This window comes from Colias croceus, chromosome 11 (genome assembly GCF_905220415.1).
Source record: "Colias croceus chromosome 11, ilColCroc2.1".
NCBI lineage: Eukaryota > Metazoa > Arthropoda > Insecta > Lepidoptera > Pieridae > Colias > Colias croceus.
In genome coordinates this window covers 2,906,670-2,925,826 of record NC_059547.1, presented here as the reverse complement: position 1 = coordinate 2,925,826, position 19,157 = coordinate 2,906,670, and the positions used below count along the sequence as shown (strand labels likewise).

The following is a 19,157-nucleotide window of genomic DNA, read 5'->3' as shown; positions in this document are numbered from 1 at the left end:
TTTACATTAACGTCCTATTTGAGGTTCGTTGGGAAAAAGGAGGCGATATGGTAGATTGTTGCAAAAAAACGGTAAATAGTAAAATGAATATTATATATAGTATAAGTAACACAGTGATTACTTATCCTTCACTGGGACTCATGTTGATGGAATTTCACTTATTTCGATGATATTTTAATTATTTTGAAATAAAAATTGCGTCTGGCACCTATTTAACAACGAACAAAACGTCTTGCAATAAAAAATGTATGTCTAATGGATCTATCTAAAGGCAAACGATTAAAAATTACGCGTTAAAAAATGACTTTAAATTAAGGATATTTTCCTGTGCAGATAAGATGCGCACTAATAAACGCAACCACTGCGGCCAGCCAGACAGCCCGGACTGTAACCGAAATAGCAAGAGGAACAGCATATCAAAGAACCAACTATACTAAAATGCTCACTTGTCAACGTTGCTACCTCCTAGAATATTTTATATGAACTTTATACATTTTCTGGTACCATAAAACTCTCCTAAAAATACTTAAATTCAATTTCAGGAAGCTGATCGTGTGCCACTACAAGAAAGGGACAGAGATATGCAACTACAGCTACAGCAATACAATCTTGGCTGTAAAACTTAATCGTTCCGTAAGTTTTTTATTGGTTTCTAATATAAAACGCTCTTTTATTAGTTTAATTCACTTTATGGTTTGCTATTCAGTCATTGTATAAGTCAAAGTTATGCGGTTATTATTGTAAATAAAATGAATTGAAGTATTGGGTCCAAGAACATTGGCTTTATGACATTACACTGTACCATTAGGATTAGAATATAGGTGCAATCGGATACTGCAGGAATCGATTATTTTTCATATATTATTATTTCATAGTTTTCAGGGGTGGTTAAGGACATCTTGGGTATAGTTCAGGATACATCGCCCATTTTTGCAAGTGACTACTATCAAGCTGATTTTCCGATTGTAGCTTTATTTTGATGAGACATCGAATAATTTCGTGTACGAAACTCTCGATTGTGGTAGCTAACAGAGATAACAAGGATAAAATTTTTTGATTTGATGGTTCTCAAATATTTATTACGCAATTTGTAGGACAATATGTCTGTTGAATTATATAAACATTTACTAAGTGAAAACAAAAAAATCTGCTTGTTAGTAATCATTTATGATGACCTCGTTATCGATACACTTTGGAAAGGGGGACTCTTTGAACAAACCCTAGATTTTGTAGGACAAATATTTTTTCGAATAATTTAGGTAATTATCTTGAGATTGAACAAAAAAAAATTCATTCAGTTAGTAATAAATATTTGAGAACCATCAAATCAAAAAATTTTATCCTTGTTATCACTGTTAGCTACCACAATCGAGACTTTCGAACACGAAAATAATGGGCGTCTCATCAAAATAAAGCTACAAACGGAAAATTAGCTTGATAGTAGTCACTTGCAAAAATGGGCGATGTATCCTGAACTAGTAGGTTAGGAATAATAAAAATAGCTTAGTCAGTAAGAAAAAGAGTATTTTTAGAAAAAGGTTACAACAAAGTAGACATAGCAATATCGCGAGTGTGTTGCCATTATTTTATGTTATAGTTCTAGTAATACGTTAAATAGTTTCTTTTTTACCACATGCGTAAACATATTCCAACCTTCTACCAACCACACACCTCCTTGCAGAGACTGATAGTATGCCTCGAGGAGTCCCTGCACATCCACAACATACGCGACATGAAGATATTGCACACGATCCGCGACACGCCGCCCAACCCGCGCGGGCTGTGCGCACTGTCGCCGTGCGTCGACCACTGCTACGTGGCCTACCCCGGCTCGAGTGCGGTCGGCGAGGTGCAGATCTTTGACGCGGTTCATTTGGTAAGTGTTTAAAAGAAATATATAAATTATTATACAAAGAAAAAAATATGTTTATTGACACAAAATTATGCAATTACACATTCATCGAAAGTTTTAACACAGAAATTATACCGGGCAATATAAAATATTTAATTCATTTTATAATATTAAATATACTAGCGGTCCGCCCCGGCTTCGCCCGTGGTACATAAAAGTTGGCCTATCTTCTTTCTCAGGGTCTGTGCCAAATTTCATCAAAATCGGTCCAGTAGTTTGAGCCTATTCATAACAATCAATCAAACAAACAAACGAAGTTTTACTCTTTATAATATTAGTGTAGATTATAATATATGTATTACTCATATTATATGTTGATACTTGGTACACTTAGACAGTAGTCTTGGTACACCTTTACAGAATAACCCGTGGATATTTGGATTTGACCACGATACCTATAAACACAAAAATATAACGAACTCAGGTTTACCTGGCTTAAAAATGAAGTAGTTATCTTTTTGATCATGTTCTAATTCATAGTATTATCTTCCAGAACGCGAAGTGCGTGATAAGCGCGCACGACAGCCCGCTAGCGGCCCTCGCGTGGTCCATGTGCGGGCGGCGGCTGGCCACCGCATCAGAACGCGGCACCGTCATCCGCGTGTTCGCTGTGCCCGAACGCACGCGTCTCTACGAGTTCCGTCGAGGCGTGAAACGCTGCGTGTCCATCGCGTGTCTAGCGTTCAGCGCTTGCGGCGCTTTCCTAGCGGCCACGTCTAACACGGAGACGGTGCACGTGTTCCGGCTGCAGGAGGGCGGCGAGCGGGCGCCCGAGGACGCCGCGGCGCCGCCCGAGCCCGGCTGGGTGGACTGGATGTCGCAGACGCTGTCCGCCGGGCTCGTGTACCTGCCCGCGCAGGTCAGCGACGTGCTCAGTCAGGGACGGGCCTTCGCATCGGCGAGGCTGCCGCGGGCGGGCTGTCGCGCGGTCGCCGCTGTCACTAAGTACGTTCCGTTTGATAGCGTATTTATCTGTTAAAGGTTTTTTTTTATATCAGAGCAAGCAAAGGAGCAGGTGGGCCACCTGATGTTAAGTGGTCACCACCGCCCATAAACACTTGTAACACTAGATGTGTTACAGGTGCATTGTAAAGGTTAATTATACCCGGCGCGGCCTAAGATGTGATCCCTATGACAGTTCGTCTTAGTGATTGCTCGTATGATGGATCGTGTCGATACTTTACTATTTTATAGACAAAGGCGTGGTTTGCATTCAGCCACCTCGGTAAACATGTTTTTACAAATATTATAAAATGAATTTTTAACGTCTATTATGTAAACGAAACGGTAAGTAAAACGAAAGTTTTCCAAAACATAAAAATACACCTTATCATTTTATCGTAATTTTTAACCCGTTTAACACAGTGTATATTATTTTATCATGAAAATGGAATCAACATTTAATTTTTCTAAAAAACTTATATTATCATAGGTAAGTAAATTAACGCGAACGGTAATTATTAATTAAGTATGCTGCGAGCTTCTGTTCCATTCAATAGTGAATGAACTATAGCTTAAGCATGGAAAAAATGTGAACTCGTTTCCATTATCGAAATTTGTTTATCGATACTTTCCGCACTAGTCGATAAATGCCAACGATGTAAGTTTTGAAGGACGTAAACGTAAAGTCAGATTGATATAATTTCTCGTAAATGATAAGGATTGTTATAATTCCAACGGAATATCATTGTAATAGGACAAAGCTACGTAAAAATTAATAAATGCCATTTTTAGACGCCTCCATTAAGTTTCTAATTTAATGGTGACGCCATTACAAGTTTGTCTCTTGAGAATAACTGTCAGTGTCATAGGGATCATCTTAGGCCGCGCCGGGTATAGTTAAATTACATAAACATGTGTATTGAAAATTCTTTGATTCAAATTAATGTTACATTAGAATTCAACTTATAAAGTGCTAAGTTAGATTCACAACAAGAGAAGATTATTTGTTTTTTTTACTATTTTTTTTATTATTTCGCTTCTTTTACGATCACTGCGACGAGAATTCGTCACGTGGTTCTTTAAATTAACATTTCTTTTCATAAAATTCAATTATAATTTTGTATAGTTACACATACTTACTCACTTCATAAGTTTTCCCAATAATAGCATTTTACGTACTATGTAATATGAGATACTAGTGTACATAAAAAGCAACCCTATTATAATATATATACGTCACATTTCAGCGTGGCCCGCGCGGCTCGGTTGCTAGTAGCAACGTCAGAGGGTGTACTATACGTGTACTCACTGGACGCGACGGACGGGGGTGAATGCGCTCTGCTGCGTACACACCCGCTGCTCGATACAGCACCGCCGGCTACTGATGGTATGACATACACACGTACATACAAACACGTGACACGTAAACATACATGTAGGTACACACACACATATGCATGACACGTAAACATATACACAAACATATATAATATATAGGTACATGTACACGCACACGCAATAGTAACACGCACACATAGATTCGTAAAAAGGTCGCAGACACGCATACGTGCAACCTGGTGACGCTTATACACACATACATAAACACGTGTATGCGGATGACACTTACACACATACGTACACCCGACGCGTATACATACACTTAAAATACTTACACCCATACTTATACACCTGATGCGTACTATATACACACTATATACTAATACTACTTCATTACACAGTTGTAGTGAGAGATTTTAGCATACAGTGCATATACAGTGCATACATAGCATATACAGACACAAACGCCAACAAATTTATATTTAAATAATTTATACCAGTTGTACCAGACATACTAAGACAATCACATACACACATTGACACTTACACCAATACTGACAAATCACCGTACAGTAAAAAAAAATTGGGCACAGATAAACAACTTGCATGTCTCGACATAAAACAATATGTAAACGCACTTACACATTTTAACAAATACAACTAATGAACATATTGTTTCACGATATAAAAAAAAAACTGTTAATAATACAAACCAGTGCATTCACCTAACCTCAATTAAAATAGACACAGTTTTCTAGACTCTCTTTGAAATAAAAGACTATTGCATGAATACTTGCATAAAACACTTGTTTCAACAATATAATAAAAGAACAACTCAGACATTACTTCATTGCATTGTTTATTTAATAATACAAAATTTAGTTAAGCATTATGTTATCGAATGTACACATTTGCATGAGTATACGTGCATTTTGAAAAGTGCTTTCAAGTGTACAGTTAAAAGGAAAAGTGAATACCTGTACTCTTGTATGCACACATATACATTATACATACATATATTAAAGTCTGTGTTATGGGGAATTAATAAAAATGAATGAACAAATTGATATCAAGAATCCTTTGGATTTTATGTTCCCCGTAACAACTGTGCTTAGAACATTTTACTATATTTTTTTTTTCAAGAACTAATTTTATTTTTGTTTTGCTTATTTAACTTATGTTTACTTTGAGATAGATTTTCCATCTCACTTATGCAAATACAATCGCCTATATAATGCGGCACGGCGTGGTTTTCTCTCGCAATCGATTGAGAACCAACGTCATTGCCCTACATTTTAGCAGCAGTCTCGTCATTCTCTGTCTAATATTCTATTTTTGTTGAAACATCCTCTCCACTCCTTCCCCTGTTCACCGCTTGCCACGAACTGTCATCGATTTTTGTTGCATATTGTTTTAGCGGAAACTCCACGACATCTTTGTTCTCCTAACTTCTACATAGTATTATTATTATTAGTGATTACGTTGTAGCCATAACCGACGAAATGTATTCTAAGAATACTCCATTTCTTTCTTATTCCGATAGAGATTTCAATTGTTTGCGCAGTAATTCTCTAAATTTTATGTATGTATATGTATATTTTTTATTATATAAATATAATTTATAGACATCCTCCCCAAATAAGAATTGTTTGTGAACAATTCTGCCCCTTCAGCCATTACGCCCGCACGACGCCTAAAAGAGTTAAAAAATTCAATTGTACAGGTTTTTTTCGGTATTTATTCGGCTATTTATAATGTTGAGACTTGAGAGACAAAATTACAATTTTCGTCTATTAAAAAAAAAAAAAAACATATGTTGTCTTGACAACACATAGTGCTTATATTTACTAGGAACGATCACGAATATTTTTATAGATGTTTAACGTGACAAACCAAATGTTCTAGCAAGTGATTAAAATATTATAAACATTAAACTGTATGCCGCAGTGGGAGGAACTGCATATTTTAAAGAACACAATAAATCCGTACGTAGTTTTCAATAAAAAATATTATTACAATTGCTGACTGTATTATACTGCTAGCTTTATTAATTATTGAATAAAAAACAGTATAGTAACTTGCTAAATAAAAAAAAACTGCTAGTTTGCTAAATTAATTATAATACAAAAGCTTGCTCAAAAGAGTTATAAATCCATTAGAAGCATCAAGTATATAGTGATTAGTGACCACTATAAATCAACTCACATGAGCTAACAAAATAGCAGTATCCAAATCGCTAGCAGTAAAGTGTTGCTAACTATTAAAAATTATATAAATAAATGTTTTTAGTGAAGTGATCGATGCTATTGTCAAGATAATTGCTAGTAGGTTAAGTGATCGTTGCTAGTATTGGCTAGGGTGGTGCACGTAATGGCTGACGTGTTGTAACGTGCCCGCAGTCGCGGCCGGCTGCAGTTACGCGGGCGCGCTCCGCGGCCGACACCCGGACCACATGACAGGTATAACCAGCTGCCTTTCCACAAAACATTCGTGTACCCTAAAATCATGTGTACCCTTCAATCATACACCAATCCATCAATAAACACATTGAAGAATCATCCGCCAATCATATTCCCCACTGACCAATTATCCACCTACTAATCATGCACCAATCCTATTCCCTATAACGATTTATCTACAACGCAATCTTCCACTAACTAATCATTTTACCTGTCAATCTAGTAATCCATCATTTTCCTGTTCAATGTTCTCCGACAAATCTTGTCCCTGCTTTTTTAACCAACGATCACGTCCCTGTCACCCAGTCTATTAAAATCAGTATCATCAAATTACAATTTCTATACAATCTATAGAAACAAATAAATAAATTATCATTATTTACTCTTCATTTTGTACCCAACCTTTCCACACTCCAGATACCATGAACCAATCATTCCCACATCAATCAATCAATCATTTCACCAACCAACCAATCCCTCACCAATCACTCCTCCGCGTCGTCGCCTTCTGCGTTGTCGCGTAGGGTTCGATCAGGTCGCTTGCTTCGCACTATCAAAATCAAGAATATAAACTGTTTGAACAATAGAAATTATTTTTAATAATTGGATGATCTATTAAGTATCAATTAAATGCTATGTAAAAATAACTAAGTTTCTACTGTTCAGTCTAGATAGTTTATATTCTTGTCTATTTTTTAATTGTTTATTAGTCTAATTCGTCCTATCGGTCGAATCGAATGTCGAATTCGTCCTATCCCACCCTTGTATCCCATCGCTTTTGGTCCCGGCTTTGTTTGGCGTCTTTCGTTATACATATGGCAATGTCTAAGCGCTCGTCGGTACCATACTGACGGGGGCTGACGACTGTTTTTGACAACAATAATTAGTATATAAGTAGTTATATGGTTATGTAACTTATGTTAGTCACTAACGTAGCGTTAAGTTTGATTTGCTTGCCAGCGTACGTTCGATATTTTACCACTTATTTATGTTACTTGGTGTAAGAATTAGTTTTTTTTTGTGTAATTTTGAGCCATTTGCTCAAAATTACACATTCATATTTCTACATACATATTGTATATTCTTTAATAAGTGTGAGATAGAGATGGCATTATATTGTTTTCGTATTTTCTCATGTAGCAATATCATTTTTATATTTCAATTACACACAAATAAGTGTAAAACATCAAGCGTGCGTGCCCCATCGGGGATTAGAGTAGAGTAATAGAGTACTAGAGTAGAGTGCGGTGTGCGTGTGGTTGTGAGCGCGTGTTTGTCGCAGACGCGGCGCAGCGGCCCGACGGCGGCGCGTAGCGACGGTAAGTGCCCACGCACTTGCACTAGGGACTCGGAACTTGGCACTAGGTACTAGACTTGGGGACTTTGGGTACAGTTGGGTACGTGGGAATGCTCGGGTACTTTGGGAAGGCTCGAGTGCTTTTGAATGCTTTGGAAGAGCTCGAGAGTTTTGGAAGGACTTGAGTACACTGCGAAGAATCATTCTTTGAAAATACTTTAGAACAAGGTAGATCATTACATTGAAAGTACTTAAGTCCTTTCAAAATACTCGAATGCTTTGAAAGAGTACTTGAGCTAGTTCTTTTAAAAAGAACGTAACGCCAAAAAGACTCTGGTACATCGAAATAATTCGAGTTTGATATTTAAATGGACTTTAACTTAAAAAAAATAGAACGAAAGTTCTTTGAATCAAAAGATGAGAGTCCTTGTTACTTATGTCGTGTACACGTGTCTTTTAAATTTTATTCTCAGATTAGATATTAGTTTGTTAAAAGCATTCGACCACATCAAGCGACATTCGTTCGGCAAATATATTTCATAGATAGTTTTCTAATGTGTTGTATTTTTCTGTTGCATTTTTCATATTTTTTATTTAGATCTTTATGTTGTGTTTTTACAATAATTGATATAGTGAGTTATTTATTTTTTATTTTGTATGGTACTTTTTGAAACTTCATAAAGAAGGGGCTTATAGCTTTAATATTATAAGCCATAAAGCAGGGGGGGGGGTTAAAATGAGCTTCACCTATTTGACGTAGGATTATTTGAAGCAAGGCTTCGGTGAAGGAGTGTATGTTTTTAATTTTACTATAGTCCTTTTCAACTAGGATGATTCCTGTGACACATCGATTGTTGACACGTGTAGAGATTGCCTTTACTGAAATCGTATCAATTGATTCCGATAATCGATAATATTTTATATGGAAATGAAATCGATTTGAATAAAGGACCAAAATCAGTTATTTTGGCATTTCGCCAAAAATTAACTAAGGAATCTTAGCAAACAACAGCGACAAAAAGTAAACAATAACAATTATTAGTAATAATAACACAATACCACGTAAAGTATCAATATAAAAATGCAACTTGTATACAAAGCTGACGGACTCGTACAGACGATTGACGCGATTGACAAACGATCACAAGATGGGTGTCGATTATATGATTTTCCAACTCTATAATTTTTCAACGTTCGATTTCATGTACACGAATTGCGTAGGTATTATTTTTTTGTGTTATTTTATTTTATTTTTCGTTATATTAAACTAAATAATACTGTTTTTGTTTTAGTAGCTTAAGATGTTTAATTTTTATATTTTTGGTATTAATGCCGCCTTAAAATAAAAATATTATGCATTAAAATTATTTTTGCTTTTTAAACATAAAATACGTAATTCGGAACACAATGAAGTGTCACAGGAATCATCCTAGCTGAAAAGGACTATAGATACTGTTTTATATAATATGAGATACTGAAAATTTTGTTAAAAATTAAGGAAGCAAAAATGTAATAGCAAAGGTAATTTCTTATTCCCATTTTATACATACTGACAATTGTTTGTTTCGGTTGTTATTTGATTTTTCTTTCAGCATCTCATATCATACAATAATATGTAGTTAATGGACTTAGCAAAGTTTCTCTTATGTACAGATTCGTTTTTTGTTTATTTTTTAAATCAATAGTTCAATAACTACATACTAATTTTGTCACTAAGGTTTTGGTATGCCCAATTTAATCTCAGTTAACAGTTTAAAGAGACTAGTTGGAACTGGCCTATAAATTACGACACACTATCATTTTTCATTCAAGTTTAATTATTCAAAACTGTATTAATCTGTCCTGTCAATGTATTGCTTAGTGTGACCAGATGTGATATTAGAAGGGGGAGGGAAGTATGTGACGTTCGCATTTCATAAGGGCAGACTATATTTTACCATAAAATAATTATAAAGAATCAAACAAAACGAATTAAAAAAGCGAAGGTATAAACAAAGAGATATTTATTGGATTCTACCTATGTGTGACATAATTTATTAACAGTTTCATGTCCCCTCTAAAAAAATCACTCTCATAATCACAAAAAATCTCCCATTACCATTCAAAAAAGCAAATAATTGAACATATACACGGTGTTCAGAATCTGAACGCGAGCACGAGCTCGGCACCGCGCTGGCGGGCTCGCCCCCGCGCGGCGCGTACGACATCCGCGACCCGCGACACTTCCCGCCCATGCGTGCGCCTGATACTACCGCCGAATAGACAAATTAATAAATAACACTGACGATTCTATATGTATTGTTTAGGAATCGGTTTGATATGTTCTGGGGTGTGTTCTGTTTGGTTGGTCTAATAATTCCTTCAAACGCTACTACTTAGGGGCACTAATGACACTATTTAGGGGCTGCCCTTTTTTTATCATCTTTTTGTGTTCATATTTGAGTTAGGACAACCGCGACATTGTCGGAAATATAAGTCAATCAGGCAGCTTGCTGATACTATATCTGAGATGCTATCAGACATTGATGAAACTAGCCTTAACGATGTTTTTAATGTTCTAAATATTCTAATGTGTATGATGAGGTTTAAGAACTTTATGAATTGTGGTTGTGCAAAAGTTTAAACAAGTTTCCCTAATTGCCTATTGAGTTTTAGATGCGTCATTTTCCATTTTAACGGATAGATAAGCTAAACAGAACATATCCAGAACATGTGAGACTACATATAAGATCTTTATAATATTCTTACAGTATAAATATTAAAGATTGTACAAGGTGCGGTGGGGTAATAAGTCAGTGGAATAAATTTTAAAATTGATATGTAGATGGTTGTTGTAATAACTAGATATCTACTATATTTCTTCGTGTTTAGATAAGATTCTTATAATCAATGGATGTGAATTGTAATGGGAAAATTATATTAAGAAATTGCTCTACGAACTTACCCTACTGCACTATAATAGAGTAATGAAGTTTTATGTCAATGTTACTGTAATAAAAAATTATAGGTAAAGATAATTTTAATCATTTGAAATCATTGTTAAATTTGAACGCTGTTTCTTAGGTAACATTATTGGGGGTCAAATTAGTGGCAAAATTATGGGCGGGTAATTTACTACTGTTACTTTTTAAAATTATATTTTTTGAGTGGATAACCATATCAGACATAAATAAATAAATAAATCCACTTCCCTTGTGTAATATTGTAGCTTCTTTACCTCAATGTCATTAAAAAAATATATCTAAATTTTAAATAATATACTTCATTACTCTATTATAAATTCAAATGTTATATAAACTTTATTATCAATGTCTAAATGTATATTTACGCATACATGCACACTATACGGCACGATTATTTTGTTTAAATTAGGATTAGCATTTTTTATTACAAAATTATGGGTCCTTTTTCAATACAAGATTTTTTTTGCAATCATTTCGTTTGTTGCAAGTATTGTATTAATTTAATCAAATTCCTTCCTAAACCTGGGAACAATTGCTTACTAAATTTTTGAATATTACTGTCATATACATAATAATTCTGCCTTATAGTTGTGCGATAACTACTAAATGTATCATTTCTATGTAAATTCCAATTTAGAACATAATCATAGTACATATTTACAGACAAATAATATCTTTATTTTATCTAAATCAAATTATATTTTCGTCAGTGAGAAGTGTATTAATGACGTGTTGTATTCTGTGACTCTGTCTCTGCTGACTGTTCATCATTCGGTATTAGAGCCTTATCATTATGTGATATTATTACTTATTGATTTTTATAAGATTTCTCCATCGTATCACATTGTTAGATAAGTGTTGGAGTCCCCCAAAAGTTGATGCATACATTTTCCACTTTTTATCATAATATGTACTTTTATTTTAGTGTTAGCTCAATAACTAGTGGAAAATGTTTATTTGTATTTTGTATTGAATTTCGTATAATAATGATTATTTTGTATGTAGTGTAAAGTTAATTAAATTTTTGTTATTAATTGCAATGATGAACAGTGGCGACCTCGTAATTTTAATTCAATTGACATTTATCTTGACTTGCATTACAAGAAAAATAACAAAAAAATATCATCTTATATTTTAGAAAGGTTTACTATAACCCTTATGTATTATATTTATAAAACTATGTATTTTCGCTCCGAATATACGTATGTATGTCAAAATGTACATAGGAGTAAGTAATTTTTAAATTTTTAGATGTATTCTGACGATCTGAGCTCATTGAACATTTTAATATCGAGCGAAGTACGGGTTCAGCCCTTGTATATAGAAATTGTAATTATATGAGCCGTGTAATATATTTTTTATCTTTAGACTATGCAATGTGATAACGGTAATACTTTGTATGGCTATTTGTGTGATTATAGAGTTAGGGATGATTGACAAAGTTCGGCACGTCGCGTCCGCAAAAAAATTAAAAAAATTGTAAATAAAAAGGCGGACGCGCTCTAAATTATAGTTGTAATGCACTGTGCATGAGGCTTTACGGAAATTATATATCGTACAATCTGTTTACTTCTAGACATTATTATGAATGTTAAAATATATGAAAATGATAAAAATAATGAAGTACAGGTAAAGCCGTTTGGGCAGTAGGTATAAGGGTTCGTTCGTTGTAACCGACTCAATGAATGGACGAATTGTGGCATGGGACATACATACTTTAATATTAAAGATATTATCTAAGTGTAAAAAAGATATAAAAATGTAATCAATTTACTATTTGTCGGGTAAAAATTAGAGTGTGCGCACAAGCGTATCCACGTGCAATTTTAAAATATTTTGTGTATTAGAAAAGATTTTAAATAAATAATTGCGCTCTCTGCTGTTTGTTCCGTGTTCGCTTCGACAGCACTGTCTGTACATGTCCCGTTCGCTGCTTAGATACAAAATTGTACATATTAAATAAATATTTTTACAAAACACCAATATTGTTTTTTATTTGCACCTTACCTACCCACACCCTAGAATGATAAATTCTTCATAAACATGAAGAAATTATTGATAATGAAAAGATAGCGCTAGATTAAATATGAAACAAGCGGGCGAAACCGCGGGTGAAAAGCTTGTACCTACCTAATATTTGTGTCTTACCTACAGCTACGGCCGGCGCTGTACACAATAACTTAATAATATCCAATACAAAGCAAACTTATTGGAATGGTCTGAGTACATAATACTTTTATTATAAACAGCTTTGCGGCTGTTGTCAATTTTAACCTAATGCTCTACCATCGTATCATTCGCCCTCAGCAACTTGAAAAAAGGTGATTCAATATCAAGAACACCCCAAAATCATCGATAATTTGATAAAAATACAGTAAACAGAAAGACAGTCAACATTGAGTGGACTTCTGATGCTTTGGAAATCCGACGATTCGATTTTTTGTAACGTCTCACGTCTCTATTGAATTTTCACTGTAAATTCACAATTCAGTATGTGCAAACACCATCCGGTTCTTTTTTAGCAAGAACGCATACATTGAATATACAGGGTTACTTGTAAAACACCAGCAACCTCGTAGGACAAGCTAGCTAAAATCATAAGTAACAACATTTGTTCTACGACTTTTGATAATTTTTTAGACTAAGGCCCTGTTTCCACCTGCAAGTAAACTTCTGCGAGAACTGTCCGACAGTCTGTCTGACAGCAACTTGCACGTCTGCTTGCAGGTGGAAACGAGGCCTTAGTTGTTAGATTTTATTTTCATAAAAATATTTATTATATTCATTTAATTTTCCGTTTGAATATTATAAACTTGTCCTGCGAGGTTGCTGATGTTTTACATGTAACCCTCTACACCAATTTCAAATTTTGCAATACGGCCGGGTTTGTAACCGCAAAATCGGATCAACTTCAGCAAGATTCGGTTTTTTGCCGTATCGAGAAATCGAATTCATGTATGAACTCACTAGCTTCCGCCCGCGACTCCGTCCGCGCGGATGTCGGTCTTCGCGTGGATGGTTTATTTCTTCATTTGGGGCCATCCATAAAGTACGTCACACTAATTTCATGAGTTTTTGAGCACCCCCCCGTCCTTGTCACAGGTGGTCACATTTCTAAGACCCCCCCCTCCCTAGTGTGACGTCACATGTTTCGCAATTTAACATCGAAAAATTATTAAATTAAAACAGCAGTTTCAAAATAGTTTGATTTCCATTTAAATTAAGTACTTTTTTTATGAAATCAACATAATTAGTCCATTGAAAAGTTACATTTGGGTTCGCATTTTTTAGAGGACGCAATTTTATTTTTTTGATGTGTAGGGGGGGTCAGTGTGAAGCTATCGCTAAATTTGTGGGATCGCCACCCTTGATCCGCGGCCGCCATCTTGAAAATAGCGGTTGATATGGTTTTTATGATATATCTCATAAACTATTTATCTGATAAAAAAACACTGTAAGCATTATTTGTTGCAAATTAAATTCTCTACAACTTTAGTCCAGTAATTTTTTATCGTAGAACTATAAATAAAAAAATTATAAGCGAAAATGTTCAGAAATTAGAGATATTTATATTTTTCGATAATTTTTTTTTTATCATTTTAGGAAGAAATTATATCAGACAATTTTTTTTAGATTGTTTTTCGAGGAACAATTTTTATTTACAACATTTTTTAATTACGTCAGCTAGGTTTTACACATCCAAAAAATAAAATTGCGTCCTCTAAAAAACTTAAGATTTGGCCTAAAAAATGTAACATTTCAATGGACTAAATATCAAATATTTGAAACATATATAACAAAAAAATAAACTAATGAATAAATATAAATTGTCAACAAAACAATTTAAATCGTATTGCCCTAAAGATAGAGTTGGACATATTTTTTAGTTTAATTTATATTTCAAATTACGCGATTAGTACCTGTAGATTTTGAAATGTGATGTCACGGAACTTAGGACCCCTCCCACCCCTTGTCACACCATGTCACACTTTGTCGACCCCCTCCCCCCCTCTTTACGTGTGACGTACTTTATGGATGGCCCCTTTTGAGTAACTCTGACAATGATATCTTATAAATATATATTGGACCCAAATACGGCTAGGCCTATAATAATACGCAACGTGTGTTCGCGGTTCTACAGAACAACGTCTATGGATAAAACTGAAAAGATTAATTTTTTTCTACGTATTTTATTTAAAAAGTATCCTATTATACGCCCAGGATAATAAGGTATAATTATACCAAGTTTCATCGAAATCGAACCGTTAGTTTTCACGTGATGCAGACAGACAGACAGACAGACAGACAGACAGACAGACAGACAGACAGACAGACAGACAGACAAAAAATTTTTTAAACACATATTTGGGTTTGGTATCGATCCAGTAACACCCCCTGGTATTTATTTTTTCAATATTTTCAACTTATTTTCAATGTACAGAATTGACCCTTCTACAGATTTATTATAATATGTATAGTTACAAATACAATGAAATGAGATGACAGAGAGAATTATGAGTTTAATGAATAAACCAATTTACGGTGAAAACAATATTAATATGTTAATTATTATTATTATGCATACAATATATTTTATTCCAATAAGAACGACCGCTCGCCACACTGGACACGTCCGCTCGCATCAAAATTCATAAATTTTATGCGTCGCGCGGCGTTTGTTTTGTGGTGTTTCTCAATGTTAGCCAGAAGGGCTTCTACATTTTAACGCGGACGCGGGGGTGAACTGAAGGTTCACCCTGGTAGCGACATGCACAAGGGCGTCCCCCCTTGACGGGGACCACGAACCTCCAGGCCAGAAGGGCCCTAATCGGACGGGCGCTCACCCGGGTGGGCGCGGGAACGCGGAACAAGGGACCTCGTCTTCGCCGGCGAAGACGGTGTACGCTTTCTGCTGTGGTGTGTGCGGTGTCGCGGTTTGTTCGACGTTGGGCTTCAATCGCCGAGTCTAGCCGTGCGTTAGCTTTGGTAATATCATCGTCGGAGTCGTCCAAGACATGTCTCGGCCGCCTACGACGATGAGTGGGATCGGGTTTCGCGACGTATGCGATGGCCTTTGTCACCAATGGGTTAGGGTGGTTTTTAGCCTTGTCGAAGTAGCGCTTAGACGCTTGCTTCATCCATTGGGCTATGGTGGGGAGTTCTAAGTCCCTATGTAGGTCCACGTTACGCACGAACCAGGGCGCTCCAGTCGCTGTTCTCATGAACCGCGACTGAATCGTCTGGAGCTTGTGTATGGAGCTGGGAGCGCAATGCGCGAAAACTACACTACTATACGTGAGGATTGGACGGACCACCGTTTTGTAAAGTGTCACCTTATTTCTAAGGGACATTTTACTGCGTCTGTTAATAAGGTAATAGAGCCGGCTCAGAACAAAGCTGGCTTTCTTACGGACTGCCTTAATGTGGGCGCTAAATGTCATGTTTGCGTCTAGAGTGACGCCTAAGAATTTGGTGTGCTTTTGCCACGGAATGACTTGGCCATAGAGTTTGACACTATCTATGGCCTCGGGGCCGCCGCGCCTGAAGAGCACGGCGGCGCTCTTGTCGGGGTTCACAGTGATACCCCATTTGCGGAACCATCTGCCTAATGCATCGGTCGCGGATTGTAGGAGTGGAGCTATTCTTTTGCGGTTTGGACACGACACGTAGAGTGCCGTGTCGTCCGCGAAGAGGGATAATTGCACTTTGTCGTGCTTTGGGATGTCGCTAGTGTATAGCGCGAATAGAAGGGGCGACAAGACGGAGCCCTGAGGGACTCCGGCCTGGATGGGACGCGTCGCGCGGCGCGGATCTCAGTCCTTATATAGGAGTCGTGGCAGGCGTGGCATCGTGCGGCTCTCGTGTGACGCAAACGGTTCAAGCCAAATCCGACTTTCGGAGCTACATGTTACGGCGCTGAATCCACTGCGGTATAGAACAACGTCTATGGATAAAACTGAAAATTTTAGTTTATTTTTTTTTCTACGTATTTTTCCAGGATAAAAAGTATCCTATTTTACGCCCAGGATAATAAGGTATAATTATACCAAGTTTCATCGAAATCGAACCGTTAGTTTTCACGTGATGTCTTCACATACAGACAGACAGACAGACAGACAGACAGACAGACAAAAATTTTTTTAATCACATATTTGGGTTTGGTATCGATCCAGTAACACCCCCTGCTATTTATTTTTTCAATATTTTCAATGTACAGAATTGACCCTTCTACAGATTTATTATATGTATAGATTCATTGAAATACGGGTATCACTAAACCGAATCCTACAAAAACCGATTCGGTAGAAAAAACCGTGACACTGTGTGAACATAGGGTTTGAATTTCGATAGCGTTGAATTGATTTATCAGTGTATATGTACATAGGTAGGTAGTTGTTTATAGTATCTAGTAGTTAGTGTATATATACTGTCATTCTTGTATTGAGAGGAACAAGTTTCGAAAAAAATCAGTTCAACATTTATCGAGTTACATATTGTATTGTGGGATAAACATTCTAAAGCGCGTCACACACGGTGAAGATACTTACTATAATATTTTTAATGACCCACAAAATTTTGGTTCATTTGTAACAGAATGGCGGTTCTACAGGGGCCTTAGTACGCAATGACAAAAAGAAAAATGGTCAGAACGCTGATACCGGATACCTTATGATACTATAACGCTTAGATTACAAAATAAAGTACAGATGGAGCATGACAACCGCCCGTCGCCCTTGTCAAAGAAAATACGAAATCAAAAACAAATACGTCGCTGCACCAGTGCTATAGCGCATATAGTGTCATGTAATACGTCAAAAAGGGTTTGCAATTTTAGTAAAAAAATGCCGTCTTGTGATAATAAAACGCTGTAAAATTTGTTCCCGAAAACAAAAAAAAAAGATAAAACATCGTTTCACAGGTTTTCTGTAGATTATTTGGCTGATTTATTTCTTTAATACGAATAATAATTTTACAGATATGAAGGAATACAAAACTTCAACGTATGTTGCTAGTATTTTGAAAATGAATTTGCCATTTTTATTGGTAAAACGGTAAAATGGTTAAAGGATCTTCAGGGTAATGCTGTTGGATTTTTCGATCGTGAATGTGATTATTTGTAAAGTGCACCAAAGGTTCATGATAATTATTAGATTATTTTAATAAGCATAATACATTATTTTGTTACTTTTATAAAGCTTAAAAACGTCGTTTTCGCTAGCGATTTAATTTATGTGAACTCCATGATGGATATGATGAAAATAAAGTGTCCCGTATTCTCGACTAAAAACTACCGCTATTCGTATTCATATATTATGAAAAATAAAAAATAATATAATTGTTATAGTTAGTATTGAAACTTTTTTTATATAATTTATTTCATAAAAAATTGAATACAATTTTTTTGTCCATATATAACTTTAGTAGGCAGGTACTTTATGTAATAAAAGAATTTAAATAAAAATTAAAACTTGACTTCTCATTTATGTATATAGCCTACGTAACTACCGCCACTAACATAATAATTCAGATCATTGCAATGAAACCTCGCAACTCAAAATCGGTCCAACGGTTTATACTGCAGGGCGTGTCAAAGAAATATTATACATACATCCATAAACTCGAAAAACATAGACTTTTTTGCGTAGTCGGGGAAAAATTTGGGAAATTTTTCAATATCCGGTAACATTACACGCACACAGAAGCACCGTGTACGTACAGTGCAGCGGCGAAATGACAGCACACATAGCTTTATTGAAAATGACGATAAATTATTCGGTTTAGTTCGGCAACGCTCCATCTGTCTTTTATTTTGTAATCTAAGCTATAACGTTTTATATTAGAGAATCTTAAGATAAAATATTATAGTATCTTCACCGTGTGTGATGCGCTTAATTCAGTTTTCATTCTTAGTGCCGATATTTGTCACATGGATATTATAAAAATACTACTTTCTGTGTAATTTAAATTACAATGAATTATCAGAATAACGTTAATGTTTAAATATTCAAATACGACAGACCTTATATCATTTGATCATAATCTTCAATAGGGTCAAATCTATTTAAACTGATCGAAAATAGAATAACATTCAAGGATAGGATAGGGTTAAATAATAAAACGCAAATTTGTGTACGCAGCACACTGTATTTACCAGTTCTCATATAAAAAGTCGGCCCGTTTGCCGGCCCACATAAATATCATAAATAATATGCGTCTAGCGGACAAACACATCCACACTACTGTAT

General features: G+C 35.6%; 1 protein-coding gene across 3 annotated transcripts in view; it reads left to right on the top strand.

The window, feature by feature from the left end:
* The window catches only part of LOC123695284 (WD repeat domain phosphoinositide-interacting protein 2), a 30,040-nt gene extending 17,146 nt beyond the window's left edge, over nt 1–12,894 (top strand). The window contains exons 3-8 of one of the 3 annotated variants that reach the window (XM_045641066.1): nt 543–633; nt 1,682–1,876; nt 2,406–2,857; nt 4,102–4,241; nt 6,592–6,651; nt 10,089–12,894. In XM_045641066.1, the coding sequence (XP_045497022.1) occupies nt 543–633; nt 1,682–1,876; nt 2,406–2,857; nt 4,102–4,241; nt 6,592–6,651; nt 10,089–10,210 (1,060 nt within the window). In that variant the 3' untranslated portion in view covers nt 10,211–12,894. Of the gene's footprint in view, nt 1–542; nt 634–1,681; nt 1,877–2,405; nt 2,858–4,101; nt 4,242–6,591; nt 6,652–7,933; nt 7,981–10,088 lie in introns of those variants that run through there. The other 2 variants (XM_045641068.1, XM_045641069.1) reach the window with 2 other exon arrangements.
* The last annotated feature ends 6,263 nt before the right edge of the window (nt 12,895–19,157 follow it).